This window comes from Gastrolobium bilobum, unplaced genomic scaffold, assembly GCF_033153095.1.
Source record: "Gastrolobium bilobum isolate Gb01-03AN ecotype WA unplaced genomic scaffold, APGP_CSIRO_Gbil_v1 utg11264, whole genome shotgun sequence".
Classification (NCBI taxonomy): Eukaryota; Viridiplantae; Streptophyta; class Magnoliopsida; order Fabales; family Fabaceae; genus Gastrolobium; species Gastrolobium bilobum.
Window position 1 is genome coordinate 7,622 of NW_026898939.1, and position 17,690 is coordinate 25,311.

Genomic DNA, 17,690 nt, shown 5'->3' on the forward strand with positions numbered 1-17,690 from the left:
GATTTCCGCATCTCACCTTTTTTTTTTTTTTTTTTTTTCTTGTAATGGTGGGACCCACCCATTTTATCTCTACAACATAAGATACCTATCTTATGTTGAAGGAGAATAATAAAACCCTTTTTTAATATAGTTACATCTTATATTATCCAACCTGAAGCCTAATTACTCTCCAGCAAGGAAGGGTCCTGGATGAGTATATAAACCATTTTCAACTCTCAATCCAATACACCCCTTGATTGTTCGTTCGTTAGGAACTAAATGAGAAAAGAAGATATAGAGAATGAGTAGTTGTTTGGTTCAGCCATGCCCATGGGTGAGTGTAACCCCAATTCTGGGGGCGGTGGAGTCATGTTCAACCATGGCGGAACTGAAGCAACACCATTCCCTACTCCTTCGCATGGGTCTCTCCACCGACAACCATGCCATGTCTCGCATCATCACCTTCTGCTCTCTCTCCAAAAACGGCGACTTAAACTACGCTCTCAGGGTTTTCTCCACCATTCCCAACCCAGACACCTTTCTCTACAATACTCTAATCAAAGCCTATCTGCACTCCCAAATCCCCTTCAATTCCATTCTCTTGTACACCCACATGTTGGAACAATCTCTCACGCCCAACAGTTTTACTTTTCCCTCCGTTATAAGGGCTTGTTCGGCTCACCAAGCAAAACAGCTTCATGCCCATGTTCTCAAATTCGGGTTTGGAGCTGACGTCTTTGCTCTTAATAATCTGATTCACGTTTACGTTAGTTTTCGTTCCTTGGATGAAGCCCGGAAGGTGTTTGATAAAATGCCTGTTCGAAATGTTGTGTCTTGGACCAGCATCATTTCTGGGTACTCTCGGTGGGGATTTGTGGACGAGGCTTTCCGTGTTTTTGAGCTCATGCCCCACAAGAACTCTGCTTCTTGGAATGCCATGATTGCTTCTTTTGTCCAAAGCAATCGTTTTCAGGAGGCGTTTGCTTTGTTTCATAGGATGCGGCGGGAGAAGGTGGAGTTGGATAAGTTTGTGGCTGCTAGCATGCTTTCTGCTTGTACAGGACTCGGTGCTTTAGAACAAGGGAAGTGGATACATAGATACGTTGAGAGGAGTGGGATTGAGTTGGACTCAAAACTTGCTACAACCATTGTTGCCATGTATTGTAAGTGTGGTTGTTTGGAGAAGGCGTTTCAAGTGTTTAATGGGTTGCCGGAGAAAGGAGTTTCTTCATGGAATTGCATGATTGGAGGGCTTGCAATGCATGGGAGAGGAGAGGATGCCATTAGGCTTTTTAGGGAGATGGAGAAAGAAATGATTGCCCCTGACAGCATCACTTTTGTGAATGTCCTCACAGCATGTGCTCATTCGGGATTGGTTGAGGAAGGGCGTCATTACTTCCGTTACATGACTGATGTTCATGGCATTGAGCCCACCAGGGAGCATTATGGTTGCATGGTTGATTTGCTTGCTAGGGATGGAAGGCTAGATGAAGCAAGAAAGGTCATAGATGAGATGCCCGTGACTCCTGATGCCGGTGTTTTAGGTGCCCTTCTTGGAGCTTGTAAAATCCATGGAAACTTCGAGTTAGGAGAGCAGGTGGGTAAGAGAGTGATTGAACTTGAGCCTGGAAATAGTGGGCGTTATGTAATACTAGCTAATATATATGCAAATTGTGGTAAATGGGAAGAAGTTGCTAGTGTGAGGAAATTAATGAATGATAGGGGAGTGAAGAAGGCACCGGGCTTTTCCATGATTGAAATGGAGGGCATTGTTAATGAGTTTGTTGCAGGGGGAAGGGCTCATCCTCTAGCTAAAGAAATACATGCCAAAGTTGATGAGATGTTGGAATCAATCAGGTTGGTTGGTTATGTTCCTGTCACTGATGGTGTGTTACATGATCTTGTTGAGGAAGAAAGGGAGAATCCCCTTTTTTACCATAGTGAGAAACTTGCAATTGCTTATGGTTTGTTAAAGACTAAACGAGGAGAAACCCTTCGTATCACCAAGAATCTGAGGGTTTGTAAAGATTGTCACCAAGCATGTAAACTGATCTCGAAGGTTTATGATTGTAATATAATAATAAGGGACAGGAACCGTTTCCACCATTTTAGCAAAGGAGAATGTTCTTGTAAAGACTATTGGTAACTAATTTGCAATTAGTTACAGGCTCTTTTTTTTTTTTTTTTTTTTTTTAATGTATAAATTTTGTATCTCACGTGTACCCAAAAGCAAAGCAGCATGCTTCACATATATCTCTGTATCAAATCATCAGTGTCCCCATATTAATCAAAGTGCAACTGTTGAAGAATGTGTAAGCTTAGCATTTATGTACTTATACAGATTACAATTGTCATGCTCGATCACATCTGTGCTCCATAATTCGGTGAATTTGTGTTGAATCGTTTCCCTCTTTGAAGACACTGGAAGAAGGTTGTTGGAACTTGGAAGCACCCAGGTTCTTGGTTGGATCTTATATCCCGCTAGTTGCATAGTTTGGACCATGCAGTTGAGCTTACTATTCCATATAGAGCATACCTACTTTAGCCCAAGGAGACAAAGGGAGCTATGTTTTCTAAGTCATGTAAATATTCGGCCTGATATGGGCCAAAATATGCCTATATGGAAGTATACATATGTAAAGGAGGATGAAGAGTTTGCTCCCAGCTAGTAATCTCACCATTAATTGAATATTTAGGGAATCAATTAATCAGGTACATGGGATTTAGCTTAAAGCTGTAAAGGGTTGTGAATTTGTGTGTGTGAGTGAATAACTCTAAAACTCTTATGTCCCTCATTCTTCATTACGAAGCTGTTCAACCATTTGAATCATTAGGTCGCGGAGTATTCTACAGGAAGGTAACTGTTGATGGGGGGACTAAAATTGGTGGGTAAATTTTGATTCAGGAGGGGCCATGGATTTTTATACGAAATTTTTTTAAGATTCAAGGAATTAAATTTGACTACTACATTTTTAAATACCCTGTTCTGGAGAAGAGGAATTGTTCTTTCACGCTTGCACGCAGAGCAAGAACGTCCAGTCTCAACACACACAACATGTTGTCCATATTCATTCACTAATTCGTTGAAATTACTATTGCTATGCAGCAACAAGCTTGAACCGAGTAGCTATCCTCGCTTCATTAATAGGTTTGAACAAGATTTGTTCACTTGGATGGGCATAGATAGAGAGGCTATTAGGTGCAGAGTGCTGAAGTACTCGTGATAAAGTCCCACATCGCTGAGAGGAGAATACAATTACGGAAGAACTCGCTATAAAAAGAAGCTCCTACAATGTTAAACGCATACCTTTCTCGGCCTTTTGGCTAAGATCAAGTGTAGTATCTGTTCTTATCAGTTTAATATCTGATACGTGGACCATTGGTTCACATGATATTAAATTAATTTCTTGAGGGGGAGTGGCCATCACAGTAGCTTGCTGCTGGGTCACTCGAGTGTCGCCCATGCGTTGCACTGCTGCACGGGCCTGGCGCACCCCACCAATCAAGTTCGAAATATTACGCCTATAGTTAAACTCTGGTGTTTGTGCCAACTGGGTGATTTAGAATGGCGAACATGTTTTTTAATCTTTAATGCCAACTGGGTGATTTAGAATGGCGAACATGTTTTTTAATCTTTAATGGGGTTGGAATTTATCTCTAAATATTTGATTACTGATCTTTTTGTAAATTTTGTTTATTCTTTGCAATTGATTTTAGCGATAGCGTATGATAGATAAAATCTTGGTGTAAATGTATGGTCGTAGTAATTAAAAACAAAAAGGTGTTCTGTAAATAGTTTTTTTTTTTATAATTTTAATCAAAACTGATTTTAATTTTTAATATTATCTTAATAGTATATACATAATTTCATTATTCTGTATTTGAAAGAAATAAAATTTATTAACTCCGACTCCGACTAGTGAAAATAAAATTAATTTGCACACTATCAGTGGGGTTGCTCATGGTTTCCTGAAAGACAATCAAGGAGGAAAAATCTCTTCGCATCACAATTCACAAAGAATCAGATGCTTGGAAGGTTTGTAACAGCAACCCAATCAAACATCTCAAACGTTTATGATTATGTTATAAATCATATTATTAAGGGATATGAACTGTTTCCTTCAATGGATATTGTTCTTGTATAAGACTACAGGGATATGCTAGTATTTGATCATCAGTGTCCATATTGATGAAATTACTACCGTTGAAGATTGTAAATTCTGCAGAAATTTTAATTCCCCCGTTTTTTATCAACGGATTTGGACAGAGGGTTACAAAATTTAAGAGAAACATAATTTAAAATGTAAGCCATGAAATTGCAGTAATTTATAATTTATTTGTCGATATATAATTTTATGAAATTATTTAGGAAATTAGAATTTCATTATAGAGTTACAAACAATTCTGGATCTCAGCTGCTATAGTTACAGTGTTTTTTCTATACAAAATATTTAGAGTGACTTGGAGAATGACTGAAATGGAAGCAGCCTCTACTTTCAGGGCAAAGGTTCTTGTGAATCTCCCAAACGAGACAAATGGAGATACGCATCAGTCCCTGTCAAAAACAGCAAATGTATCAAATCTCTCTATAGATAAAACCAGCAAAAAAAAAAAACCAAAACAGAAGAGGTCCAGAAAAAAAGATAAGTATAATAATAGGTATAAGATTTACAAGGAAACTACACCTGTGATGATAGCTCTTAAAGTTCAAGGGACTGAAGTACTCAGTAGAATTCACAAAATTTTCACTCTACCAAAGTAGAGAGAGAAACTTTTAACTGATACTAGAATCAAAGCTGTGACAATTGTGGTAGAAATTCAAAGGACTCTCGAGGACATGAAAAGTAACTCTTGGTAAAGGTTGACACAGGGCTGATTGACCCATCCGCGTAAAAAAACAATGAGACTTATCAAAACGGGTCAGGTGAAAAATTTATTTACCATATTTGGGATAAAAAATAACATGTGGCACTTCTAGTTCTAGGAAGAGGTGTTATTGTGGCCAGCGCCTCTCCCTAACAAAAAAAAATTAGGACGTGTTGCTGATAAGCATATATTAGGATAATGGGCCATCAAGGCCCAATCCATTAAGAGTTAGTTAAATTAGTTACACATGTTAGTTTAGCCTCTTCTGTACATATATCAGAATGTACACAGAGATATTAACAATCAAGCAATATACAAAGTATTATTCAGATACATGCTTTCTTTTCAATTCTTTCATTTAGAACTCTCATTTGAGAGTTATCTTGCTTCCTGGGTCTGATATCTTTCATGGTATCAGAGCACACAAGATCCATGGACTCTCCACAATCAGATGCAACCTCCATGAGCAATGCCAACACGTCAACAACAAAAATCATCATGAAGTCTTTTTCCCAACCAATTGCTGATAAACTAGATGAAGACAGTTTTCTTCCATGGCAACAACTTGCCCTTGCAACCATCCACGGTCATGATCTTCAAGATCATCTTGATAAAGAAAAAATTCCACCTCAATATCAGACACCAGAAGATCAAGATCTGCAGATCATCAATGCTGCATACACTCAATGGCATCAACAAGACAATCTTCTTGTCTCATGGCTTCTTTCTTCGATGAACATGTCCTTCAAAAATAGAATGGTTGGCTGCACTCATGCATATGAGATCTGGATCAAACTTCAGGTATATTTTGCTTCTCATACTCAAGCGAAAATCAAGCAACTCAAGAACTTATTAAAGAACACCAAGAAAAAAGGTCCAGCTTCTGAATATCTACTGCAAATCAAGAAGATCACTGACTCTTTAGGAGCTGTTGGTGCACCTCTTACTGATAATGAATACAATGAAGCAATTCTTGATGGATTGGGAGAAGAATATGCTCCCCTCATTACATCTGCAATGTCCAGATCTCCTCCATTCTCTATCATTGAATTAGAAGCCTTTCTACTGGCACAAGAAGACATGCTTGATCGCTTCAAGAAAACAGAACTCCCCCCATTCAAGCCAATTTCAATCAAAGAAATCCATCTCAAGACCCTGCAGCTATTTTCAATACACAAAATCAGCCATCAGAACCTGCTGGTAATCGTAATTTTGGTGCTCGAAGAGGCAGAGGTTACAGAAATTTCAGAGGAGGCAGATATTCCAACCCCTCTTGGAATCAAAATCGACTTCAATGTCAAATATGTGGCAGAAATGGCCACCCTGCTTCTAGATGTTTTTATCGCTATGATTCTTCTCCACAAAACACACCTACAGTTCCTATGAATCAGAGAACACCACCACCACCACCACCCACTTTTCATAATCCAACAGCTTACTTAGCTGGTCCTGCCTCCCTTGTTGACAATTCCTGGTATCCTGATTCTGGTACAACTCATCACCTCACCAATGATATTAACAATCTCACTACCTGTTCTGAATATAATGGATCCGATAAGGTACATGTTGGTAATGGTGCAGGTATGTCTATTCAACACTTTGGTAACTCCACCTTATGCACCTCCCATTCATCTACAATTTTTAAACTTAACAATTTACTGCATGTTCCTCACATTACTAAAAATCTGATTAGTGTATCCCAATTTGCCAAGGACAATGATGTTTATTTTGAGTTCTATCCTAATTATTGTCTTGTCAAATCTCAGGTTACCAAGGAAATTGTTCTCAAGGGCAATCTTAGAGATGGACTCTATCAGTTCACCAACTCTTATGAGCATTCACACCCTACATCACTCACATCTCCCACTGCACTTTATTCTAAACTTGCTTCTTTTGATGTTTGGCATAAACGTCTAGGACATGCTGCTCCACCTATTGTTAGAACTGTCTTACAACATTGTAATATTCCTTTTCATATGAATAAACGTTTTTCTGCTTCATCTGTTTGTGAAGCCTGCTGTCTAGGAAAAATTCACCAATTACCTCACTTTGATTCAAATACTCAATATACCTCTCCTCTTGAATTGGTTCTGATTGATGTTTGGGGTCCTGCACCTATTCCTGGTAATTCAGGATCATTTTATTATGTGTTATTTGTTGATACCTTTACTCGTTTTAGTTATCTATTTTTTCTGCGCAACAAATCTCAAGTTTATCAAACCTTTATACAATACAAGACAACTATTGAAAACCTCACTGGTTTCACAATTAAATCTGTGCAAACAGACAATGCCAAGGAATTCAATTCATCTCAGTTTAACCATTTTCTCAACATGCATGGCATCACTCACAGACTCACCTGCCCCTATTCTCATCAGCAAAATGGCAAAGTTGAAAGAAAACATCGCCACATTACAGAGGTTGGCTTGGCTCTCTTAGCCAATGCTAAATTACCTTTATCATACTGGGAAGAAGCCTTTATAGCAGCCATCTATCTTATCAATCGGTTACCAACACCTATCCTTCACTTTAAATCTCCCTTTGAACTCATATATCACAACAAACCCGATTACAGCTTTATGAAGATATTTGGCTGTGCTTGTTTTCCCCTACTTAGACCATATAACAGACATAAACTTGATTTTCGATCCACCAAATGTATTTTCTTAGGATATGCAGTTAATCACAAGGGATACAAGTGCCTTGCTCCAAATGGTAAAATCTACATCTCTAGAGATGTTTTATTTGATGAATTTAATTTTCCATATTCTGAATTATTTCCTCCATCATCTCCTATATCTCAATCAAATGATATTTCTCTCATTCCCCATATTCCTTTGTTACATCAGCATCTTCCTACACATATTTCTCCACCCTCTCATTTATCTGTTACTACTAACATTTCTCCTAGTGTTTCAGCATCACCATCCACCTCTCCTGATCCAAATCCTGTAGTTGCTCCTTCACATCCTATGCAAACTCGAGCCAAATCAGGGATCTTCAAACCAAAGTCCTTTGCAACTACAACCACTACCTCTGATCCACATCTTCTACATTCTGAACCTCAGAATGTTGCTCAAGCTCTCAAATCTCCTCATTGGAAACAAGCTATGCAGGAAGAATATACAGCCCTCATCAACAATGGTACCTGGACTGGATGATTTATTGGCCATCAATAACATCACGGTAAAGTATAGACATCCTATTCCTAGATTGGATGATTTATTGGATGAATTGCATGGTGCTTGTTTCTTCTCTGAAATTGATTTAAAAAGTGGATACCATCAAATTAGGATTAGAGAAGGGGATGAATGGAAAACAACTTTTAAAACTAAATATGGGCTGTATGAATGGTTGGTTATACCCTTTGGTTTAACCAATGCTCCTAGTACCTTCATGAGACTAATGAATCATGTGTTAAGGGAGTTTCTAGGAAAGTTTGTTGTGGTTTATTTTGATGATATTCTGATTTATAGCAAATCCTATGATGATCATCTTGTGCACTTGAGGTATGTTGTGGAAGCACTAAGGCATGAGAAATTGTATGCTAACATGGAAAAATGTGTGTTTTGTATAGACCATGTTGTTTTTCTTGGTTTTGTTGTTAGCTCACAAGGAGTGCAAGTTGATCAAGAGAAGGTGAAATCTATTCAAGAGTGGCCAACTCCTAAGAATGTAAGTGAGGTGAGAAGCTTTCATGGCTTAGCTAGTTTCTATAGGAGATTTGTTAAAGATTTCAGTACCATAGCTTCACCCTTGAATGAAGTGATTAAAAGGCATGTTGGTTTTAAATGGGGTGAAAAACAAGAGAAAGCCTTTGCTGCCCTCAAAGATAAATTAACTCATGCACCTATTCTTGTATTGCCTAATTTTTCTAAATCTTTTGAGATTGAATGTGATGCATCTAATGTGGGGATATGGGCTGTTTTGATGCAAGAGGGGCATCCCATTGCCTATTTTAGTGAAAAACTGAATGGGGCTGCACTTAATTATTCCACATATGATAAGGAATTGTAAGCATTGGTAAGGGCTTTGCAAACATGGCAACACTATCTCTTGCCCAAAGAGTTTGTCATCAACAGTGACCATGAGTCCTTAAAGTACTTAAAAGGACAAGGCAAGCTTAACAAAAGGCATGCCAAATGGGTAGAGTTCTTGGAGCAGTTTCCCTATGTGATCAAGCACAAGAAATGTAAGTCTAATGTAGTTGCAGATGCACTTTCAAGAAGGTATGCTTTGTTCTCTACTCTTGAAACTAAGTTTATTGGTTTTGATCATATTAAGGCATTGTATGAGCATGATCCAGACTTTGCACAAATCTATGAAACTTGTGTGGATGCTGCTCAAAATGGATTCTTTAGGCATAATGATTACTTATTTAAAGAAAAGAGATTGTGTGTTCCTAAAGGTTCTATTAGGGAATTACTTGTGAAAGAGGCACATGCGGGGGGATTAATGGGACATTTTGGAATCCAAAAGACTCTAGACATGCTGCATGAACATTTTTATTGGCCACACATGAAGCGTGATGTACATAAATTGTGTGAAAGATGCATTGTATGTAAGCAATCTAAGTCTAAATTATTGCCTCATGGGTTGTATACTCCTTTACCTATTCCAGATTGCCCTTGGATTGATATTTCTATGGATTTTGTGTTAGGACTACCTCGGTCTAAAAATGGTAAAGATTCTATTTTTGTTGTGGTGGACAGGTTTTCTAAGATGGCACATTTTATTCCGTGCAAAAAAGTTGATGATGCAATCCATATTGCTGATTTGTTCTTCAAGGAAGTGGTAAGACTCCATGGACTTCCAAGAAGCATTGTCTCTGATCGTGATACTAAATTCTTAAGCCATTTTTGGAGGACATTATGGAGTAAGTTGGGGACTAAACTTCTCTTTTCTACTACTTGTCATCCACAAACTGATGGCCAAACTGAGGTAGTGAATAGAACTCTTTCTTCTCTTTTGAGGGCTGTAGTTAAAAAGAACATCAAGTCATGGGAACAATGTTTGCCCCACGTTGAGTTTGCATATAACCGGGCAGTTCATAGTGCTACTCATTATTCTCCTTTTGAAATTGTTTATGGCTTTAACCCTCTCACTCCTCTTGATTTGCTACCTTTGCCTAACAACTCTACTTTTCAACATAAAGATGGTAAGAGTAAGGCTGAATATGTGCGAAAACTACATGAAAGGGTAAAAGCAAACATTGAGAAAAAGGTGGAGAGCTATGCTAAGCAGGCAAATAAAGGAAGGAAGAAGGTACTTTTTGAACCAGGTGATTGGGTTTGGGTTCATTTGCGAAAAGAGAGGTTCCCTTCCCAAAGGAAATCTAAGCTTCAACCAAGAGGAGATGGCCCTTTCCAAGTGCTGTCCAAAATTAATGATAATGCCTACAAAATAGACCTTCCTGGTGAGTATGGTGTAAGTGCTACTTTTAATGTGGCTGATTTGTCCCTTTTTGATGCAGGAGACGAGGATTACAATTTGAGGACAAATTCTTCTAAAGAAGGAGGGAATGATGAGGACATAGGAGGTGGCATGACCAAGACAATAAACTTGGAGGACATACAAGGTCTTGGAGGCCCAATGACAAGAGCAAAAGCTAAAAAGGCTAAAGAGGCTCTAAATCTCTTGGTGACCACTTTACTTGAGACAAGCCCAAGTCTAAAGGAAGAAGAGCCCAAAATGATACACTTAATTAAAATTGAAGACCTTGAAGAATAAGCCTCAATGGATATGCATGAAGGCTTTATTTTACTTGGCCCAAATTCTGCACTTAATTTTTTATTTTCTTATATTTAGTTAAACTTTTTGTAATAAGGCTTATTGGGCTGGATTATTGGGTTGTCTATCTTCTTTTATGTGTAAGTACTTTTAGGTTAAACTCAATATGGTTGTTGCCCACTATATAAGGGAACACCATGGCTTTTGAAGACAGATTTGGAATATCAAGTTAACCTATTTTGGTGAGACTAGTTCTCTTGGGTTCTTTTGAGAATCTCTGAACTTATCAAGGGCATCAATCCTTGTGGCGTTCTTGGGCTTATCAATTTTTTCGAATTGTGGCGCCTACCTATAATCCTTAAACTCCAATTTCGTTCTATATTATCTTGGATTCATATCTCTCGAATTCCTTATCCTTTTCCGGTGATTCTTGTGCCAAAATCGTGATTCAGGAAGCCATCTTTCACCTAGTTTTGGAATCACCCAAATCCGAGGTCTGTAGCGTAAGATACGCTCTGTTCTTAACAGGTCGTGTTGGTGGATGAATTTGGGGTTAGAATTCCATTCCTAGTAGATCCATTCCTCCATTCCTATTGGGGATCATATCACTAACCCAATAAGCCAAGATTTGATTTGATTTGCTAATTGATACAAATTTGTAATATTCTGAATAAAAGCGGAAAGAAATCAATTTTGATTTATTAATTGATAGAGATTTATAGGGAGATTACATTATTATCTCTTGGTGAGCCCCTTTGAGCCTTTATATCCTTTATTTCTTTAGCCACATTACAAGCCTAAGTGAAAAACCAATTAATTCCAGACCCTGGAGATTTACTGAGCATTGGTTTTACTGTAGTGTTTTGTTTAAGTGTGGGGGTTTGCCCAGACGTGCAAAGTTTAAGAGTGGGGGGTAACCATCTGGATATTTTGTCTGTATTATACTTTCTGAAAAAAAAAAAAAAAAACAAAACAAAAAAAAACAAAAAACAAAAACAAAAACAAAAAAAAAACAAAACAAAAAAACAAAACAAAAAAAGAGAAAAAGCAAAAATAAAAAAAAATTGTGTTTATTTCTATCTTTTCATTATATTTGTTTTATGTTCTTAGTTTAGTTCTTAACTTTTGCTCTTTGTAAATTTCTGAGGTGTTTAGTTTTCTCTTCTATATTCATCCATACCTTTACCTCAGCCCCATTACAACCCTACATAAAGCCCTCTTGATTTGTGCATTCATGTGTTATTAGCAGTGGAGAAGTAAAACTTGAGCAAGCCTATGGTAGGATGATTTTCTTGAGTTGATTTGAGTGATATACTGAATTAACTGATACACTTGAGAGAAAAATTGAGAGCATCCTGTGAGGAACCATTTTTGTGTAGTTAGCAGTTGCAGTTGAAATTGACAGGTCTTGTGATTTGAGATCAAGGAATTTTTGTCCTCGTTGTTTTATCTGTTAAAGACTTGTGATTTTTGTTATCTTTTGTATACTTGCTAATTAATAGGAAGGATAGGTTGATCTTCACTCTTTTCTTATTTCTTTGCTTTCTTTTTCTATTCTAGATTTTGCCCAGGAGTGCAAAAAGATAAGTATGAGGGAATTTGATAACTCATATTTAATTACACTTATTTGTTACTCTTGATTAATATTTTTAAGATTTATTTGAATAAAATAATGATGTTTTGAGTTAATTTACATTTTTAGTTTTTGATTGGGTTTAATTTATTTTCGTCATAATTTTTCAGCTTTACGTTACTTCTGTATTTTGGCCATATCGCGGTCCACAGTTGTCGGATTGACTCCGTTCTTGTTGAGTTTTTCTGATAACACAGAGGGCTACAATTCTTATGAGAGTTTGAAGCCCAATTCGGACTGGAAGGTGGTCTATTTCTTACGCCAAGTCGAACGCGTTTTGCTGAAGTTTTATTTTATTATTGGACTTGTAATTTAAATTAAAACTCAGTTACTTACGTGGCCCAAAGCCAAGTTTTAGTTTAATTTTATTTTATTTATTTTATTTTGTATTTTAGACAGATAGGCCGATCAGAACTGAACCCTAACCCGCTTTGGGTAGGGGTATATGACGGAAGAGTAAGAAACATTTTAGGGATTCTGAATTTTCGTATTTTGGAATCAAAGCACTTTCTTTGGAGCGTTCTTCGCGTTCTTCATCTTTTTCTTCTTCTTCTTTTTATTTTATTTTAATCATGTTTACCTTAGCCATGCGAGGCTAAAAACCTTTTAATCAACCTAAGGGTAACGGATTCCATGGATTAGTCTTGAGGTCTGCGCTTTATTTTAAATCACTTTCGTTTCCCTTCCCAACTCAGATTGATATCGTGCGATCGTGGATATTCAATCCGAGGTTCGCGATTGCGATTATGGAAAGGGATTAATCATCAGATTTGATGGTTATATTGATTGACCCTATGACCTTAAATCAAACGGGCTGATACTCTGCGATTGTTTAAGTAGAAGCACCATATTTGATCAAATGCTAAGCGGTCGCTTAGAGATGGTTGTCAATTGGAAATAAGGATTCTGATTCGATTGACGATCAATCACGATTCTGATATCTTTTTATCCGAGGAAAGACGTCCATGGAACCCTAACCTTAGGTTGGTTAATTTTTAATTACGAATTTTTATTCCAAATTTATATTCTGCCTTTTTAATTATTCAATCAAAATCCAATCCCCCCCTCTTTTAATTTTCTGTCATCTAAGCAATTTTTACCAAAACAATTTCCTTTAGAGACGACTTAGGGTTTCCACTTTACTACAAATTTTCTGAACCCTAATAAAAAAAATTTAATTTGCGCGAGTTCGACAGCTCGTGGTGTTTGTGTGCGACCCATCAGGCCCAACATAGCCACTGACTTAAATGGGCTTGGGCCCATTAGGCCCAATCTATCTAATGACAACACAGAGCACTAGCAATGCTTTGTTTTCCTAGAGCTAGTTGATTTCATCGAATGATCAACCTGTTATACCTATTTGGTTACCGTGTGAATTGTCCTTTCGTCTCGGTTGTCCATCCCATTGACCTAGGTCAAGGAAAACGTATCAACCCCTGCGGTCTAGGTTTAGCTTTTGCCGTCATTTACAGACTCTAAAGAGCGGGCCATCTCATGACTCCTTTACTATGCATAGATTCCCGAGTCCCGTAAATGTCATCCCCATTTCACCGGTCTACGGATAACCTAATCTCTCACATAGATTGACGAATTCCTTTAGTTTGTCACACTAGCCCTGAGTCCTTAGGGCATGCCCAAGAGTATACCTACAAGTTTCCATGTTTCACGCAGACAAGATATACAATCAAAGCAAGCCTTCCAGAGCACAGGTCTATATGACAACGTCAGGTCTAAGGAAAGACACACCCAAATAATAAGAGACATTACCTATTGATATTATCTGTGAGATTTCCTTGTAGTGTCTCTTTGTGGGTCAGTTCAGTGCGAGCTATTCTCCAATAGGTCCAACCACGAGTCAGCTAAGACATCTATCTCTATGTCTCTGTAGCTCACGAGGACTCTACCTTGCATCTCCATGCAAGTAGCTGAGTCGTGCTAGTCTTACCCGAGATCACCATTGCCCATTGTCGGTATCTCTAGACTAGGAACATATTTCTGGCAATGGACGTGTGGTGTCATTGAGCCGTTATGATCGTGATCCCTATCACAAATTCTCAATGTGACACCCGTTCCATTCCAAGAGCTTTATCCAGTTACTCATATTCAATATTTGAGACATGCAATATGAAACAAGATAAATAATGCTTTTATTCATAAAATTTATTCATAACAAATATAGAAGTACATGGGTCCATCTGACTCTCAGATTGTCTCTAGGACACCTATGTACTAACAAAAAATCCTAACCAACACCCTGGGTTGAGTTACAAATCAAACCATCGGCTGGACCATCCTCTGCCACTGCAAGAACAACCCCCACCACAAGGCAAAACACTTCAGAGTGGGAGAAAGCTTTTGCACAACTGTCCAAGACCACCTCGGACTATATTCAGAATGCAAACGCCTACAGAGATGAAACTAGAGCTTCATTACGGAATCTAAAAGCTTATATCCGGAACCTGGAAGCTCAAATTGGCCAGCTGTCAAGACAGTTCACTGAAAGAACCCAGGGCACCTTCCCAAGTAACACAGATACCAACCCAAATGCACAATGTAATTCTATTGTTACCAGAAGCGGAATCGTGATCCAACCTGTGGAAAAGCCGCCAGTTGAAAAGAAGAAAGAAGCTGAACCTGTAGCTGAAAAGGATAAAGAAGAAGACGCAGAAGAAGCTGAAAAGAGCAGTCCAGAAAAGAAGCTGTTCAAATGGGACAAAAAAAAGCTTTGGACAGACAACGAAAACTGGCAGATCCGTCTCCCTATGCACGAGTTTCATACCCTCAGTGCTTGAAACAAGAGATCCAGAAACAACAATACACAAAATTTCTAGATATCTTCAAGAAGTTGCAAGTGAACATTCCTTTCGCAGAAGCCTTAGAAAGTAGGGGTGTTCATCAATCGATCCAAACCGCGGTGACCGAACCGAAAAATCGATAACAGAATAAATCGAAAATCAAAAAATCAAAAACCGAAAAAAAATCGCAAATTTTAATTGGATTGGATCGGTTTTTGGATGGATTGATGAAAACTGATCCAATCCAAACCGATCCAATAAATTAATTACTCTCTACCTACTTGGGTCTTTCCCCAATCATAGCTCAAAAATTTCTAAAACCAAGACCCATTAACCCATCAACTAAACCCAAGAAAAAATCTAGTCACATCTCATCAACAAAATTTTATTTTTGTAGAGCTTCATATCTCATTGCCAAAAAAAAACTATATTATAGTTTACTAATGCTTTTGTATTTCAAAAAAAAAAAAAATTACAAAGTCAATATATACAAAAGATGTTATTTGCACCATAATCATGAAATAAATTTTAGGATTTTCAAAAAATCGAAAACCGATCCAATCCAAACCGAAAAAAATTGGATTGGATCGGATTGGATTTGAAAAAAATTCAAACCGGATTATATGATTAAACCGAAGGGATTGGATCAGATGATTTTTGTTTCCAAAATCGATCCAATCCAGACCGCGAACACCCCTATTAGAAAGCATGCCTAATTATGCAAAATTCATGAAAGACCTTCTATCAAAGAAGCGCAAGTTGAAGGAGTGTGAAACAGTGGCCCTGACTGAGGAATGCAGTGCAATCATCCAGAAGAAACTTCCTCCCAAGCTGAAAGATCCGGGCAACTTCAGTATTCCTATAGTCATAGGAAATATTGAAGTAGGAAAGGCATTATGCGATCTGGGAGAAAGTATAAATCCGATGCCACTTTCCATGTGCAAAGCTCTTAGAATCAAAGAGCTAAACTCAACTACAGTTTCTCTCCAGTTAGCTGATAGATCGATCAGACGACCAGACGAGGTAATTAAAGATATTTTAGTTAAAATTGACAAATTTATCTTCCCTGCAAATTTTGTAATTTTGAATATGGAAGAAGATGCTGAGATTCCCCTACTGCTTGGGAGGCCATTCCTAGCCACCGCAAGAGCAATGATCGATGTGGAGCAAGGAAAACTGATGCTGAGGATGAACAAAGAGACAGTCACTATTGATGTCTTCGAGTCAATGAAACATCTGTCAGATGGAGGAGACTATTTCATGGTTGACATAATACAAGAAGCAGTTGATGACACGATGAAAGAGGAGAGTTCCCCATTCGACGTAAAGCAAATCAACGAAGAAACTGGACTTGCTGATAAAGGAACAGAACCTGTAAGAACCCGCACCGTTAATTTAGGAATTTAATTAATTAATTATTAGATTAATGAGATAATTTCATAATTGACCCTAATAATTATGATAATGCTTAAATAATTATGGTAAGTGGTTAAGAATGTTGAAAGTCGATTTTCTGACGAAAAGTGCAGATACCGATTCTGCTCCTCGGTATAAATGCCTACCGATTAAGTATCCCAAAAAATTATAATAAGTGTGGAAATATTCTTAAAAAGTATATAGGACTAGTAAAACAAGTTTCAAGTCGAAATAATGAGTATTGGTGTCAGAACTGATACTGGCTAAGTAAAAGCGCGTACCGGAAAGGTGCTGCAAAAAATAAAATAAAAATATGACAGATCCTAGAAAAATGGCTAGGTTCAGAATCCTAAGTTTGGGATTAAAATGATAAGCTTAGCTATTAGCGCTAATACAGTGCGATTAAAACTTAAGTGGCCTATAAATAAACCCTTGCACTAATACCTAAGCTGATCTCCTTCATTCTCTACGTGAACTTCAGAAACTTAAGCAACCACCTTGCCATCTCACCTTTCTCTCCATTTTGTGAGCCAAGAGGCCACATTTTCTCTTGGTTTCTTCACCAAATCCTTAGGGTGAGTGTGCTTTGGGCTTGTGAGATTGTAAGGTGCATCATTTTCTGAGTTTAGTATCTGGTTAGTGAGGTCTTTGGGGCTGATTTCTTAGTGGGAGTCTTGGGAGCCATTGTAATGGCATTTTGAGCTTCAAGAAGCCTTCTTTGTAGAGAAAGGACCCACCTTAAAGTGTATTTTCGTGGTCCCTTGGTTGCTGCTGTGTGGAGTGGCATTGGAAGCTTTAAATCACTGCATCTTCTCTGTTTTGAGAGCTTGGTAAACATTCTCAACCTTTGAATTATGAGTTTAATTGTTAAAAATGGAGTCTTGAAATGTAAAATAAGTTGAATGGGTAACCAACACAAACATGAACCTAAACGAGTATAAAAATGCATGCTTGGACGTTAATGTGTGTTAAAAACACAACCTTGGGAAGATATCTTCGCGAAATACAGAAACTGCATTCTGTCGCGAAATATCCAGATATAGGGTCTTGTGATATCCGGATATGGCCCCGACATATATCCAGATATTCTAGAAATTTCGAGACAATAACTGTACTGTTCATACATAATGATATTTTGGGTTTGTGGACCCATGATTGGTTAAGTGGACCTCTGTAATAATTAATCTAAGTCAGAATCAAAGTGATTAAGGGCTTATTGTTTTGTGAGAAGCCTAAAGACATGAAACATAAAAGGAAAATGTTGTCTTTAT

At 37.8% G+C, this 17,690-nt stretch overlaps 1 protein-coding gene and 1 non-coding gene across 2 annotated transcripts; both read left to right on the plus strand.

Moving 5' to 3' along the window:
• The first annotated feature begins 224 nt into the window (after positions 1-224).
• Positions 225-2,253, plus strand: LOC133285637 (pentatricopeptide repeat-containing protein At5g66520-like). Its single transcript, XM_061482885.1, has one exon. The coding sequence runs from the start codon at positions 281-283 to the stop codon at positions 2,123-2,125; it is 1,845 nt and encodes a 614-aa protein (XP_061338869.1). The 5' UTR covers positions 225-280; the 3' UTR covers positions 2,126-2,253.
• Positions 2,254-3,282: 1,029 nt separating this feature from the next.
• Positions 3,283-3,478, plus strand: LOC133285638 (U2 spliceosomal RNA). The gene has a single exon (XR_009748029.1). It is a non-coding gene; the product is annotated as a U2 spliceosomal RNA (small nuclear RNA).
• The last annotated feature ends 14,212 nt before the right edge of the window (positions 3,479-17,690 follow it).

Coding starts and splice junctions, on each gene's coding strand:
- LOC133285637 (XM_061482885.1), top strand. CDS start 281: ATGAGTAGTTGTTTGGTTCAGCCATGCCCATGGGTGAGTGTAACCCCA.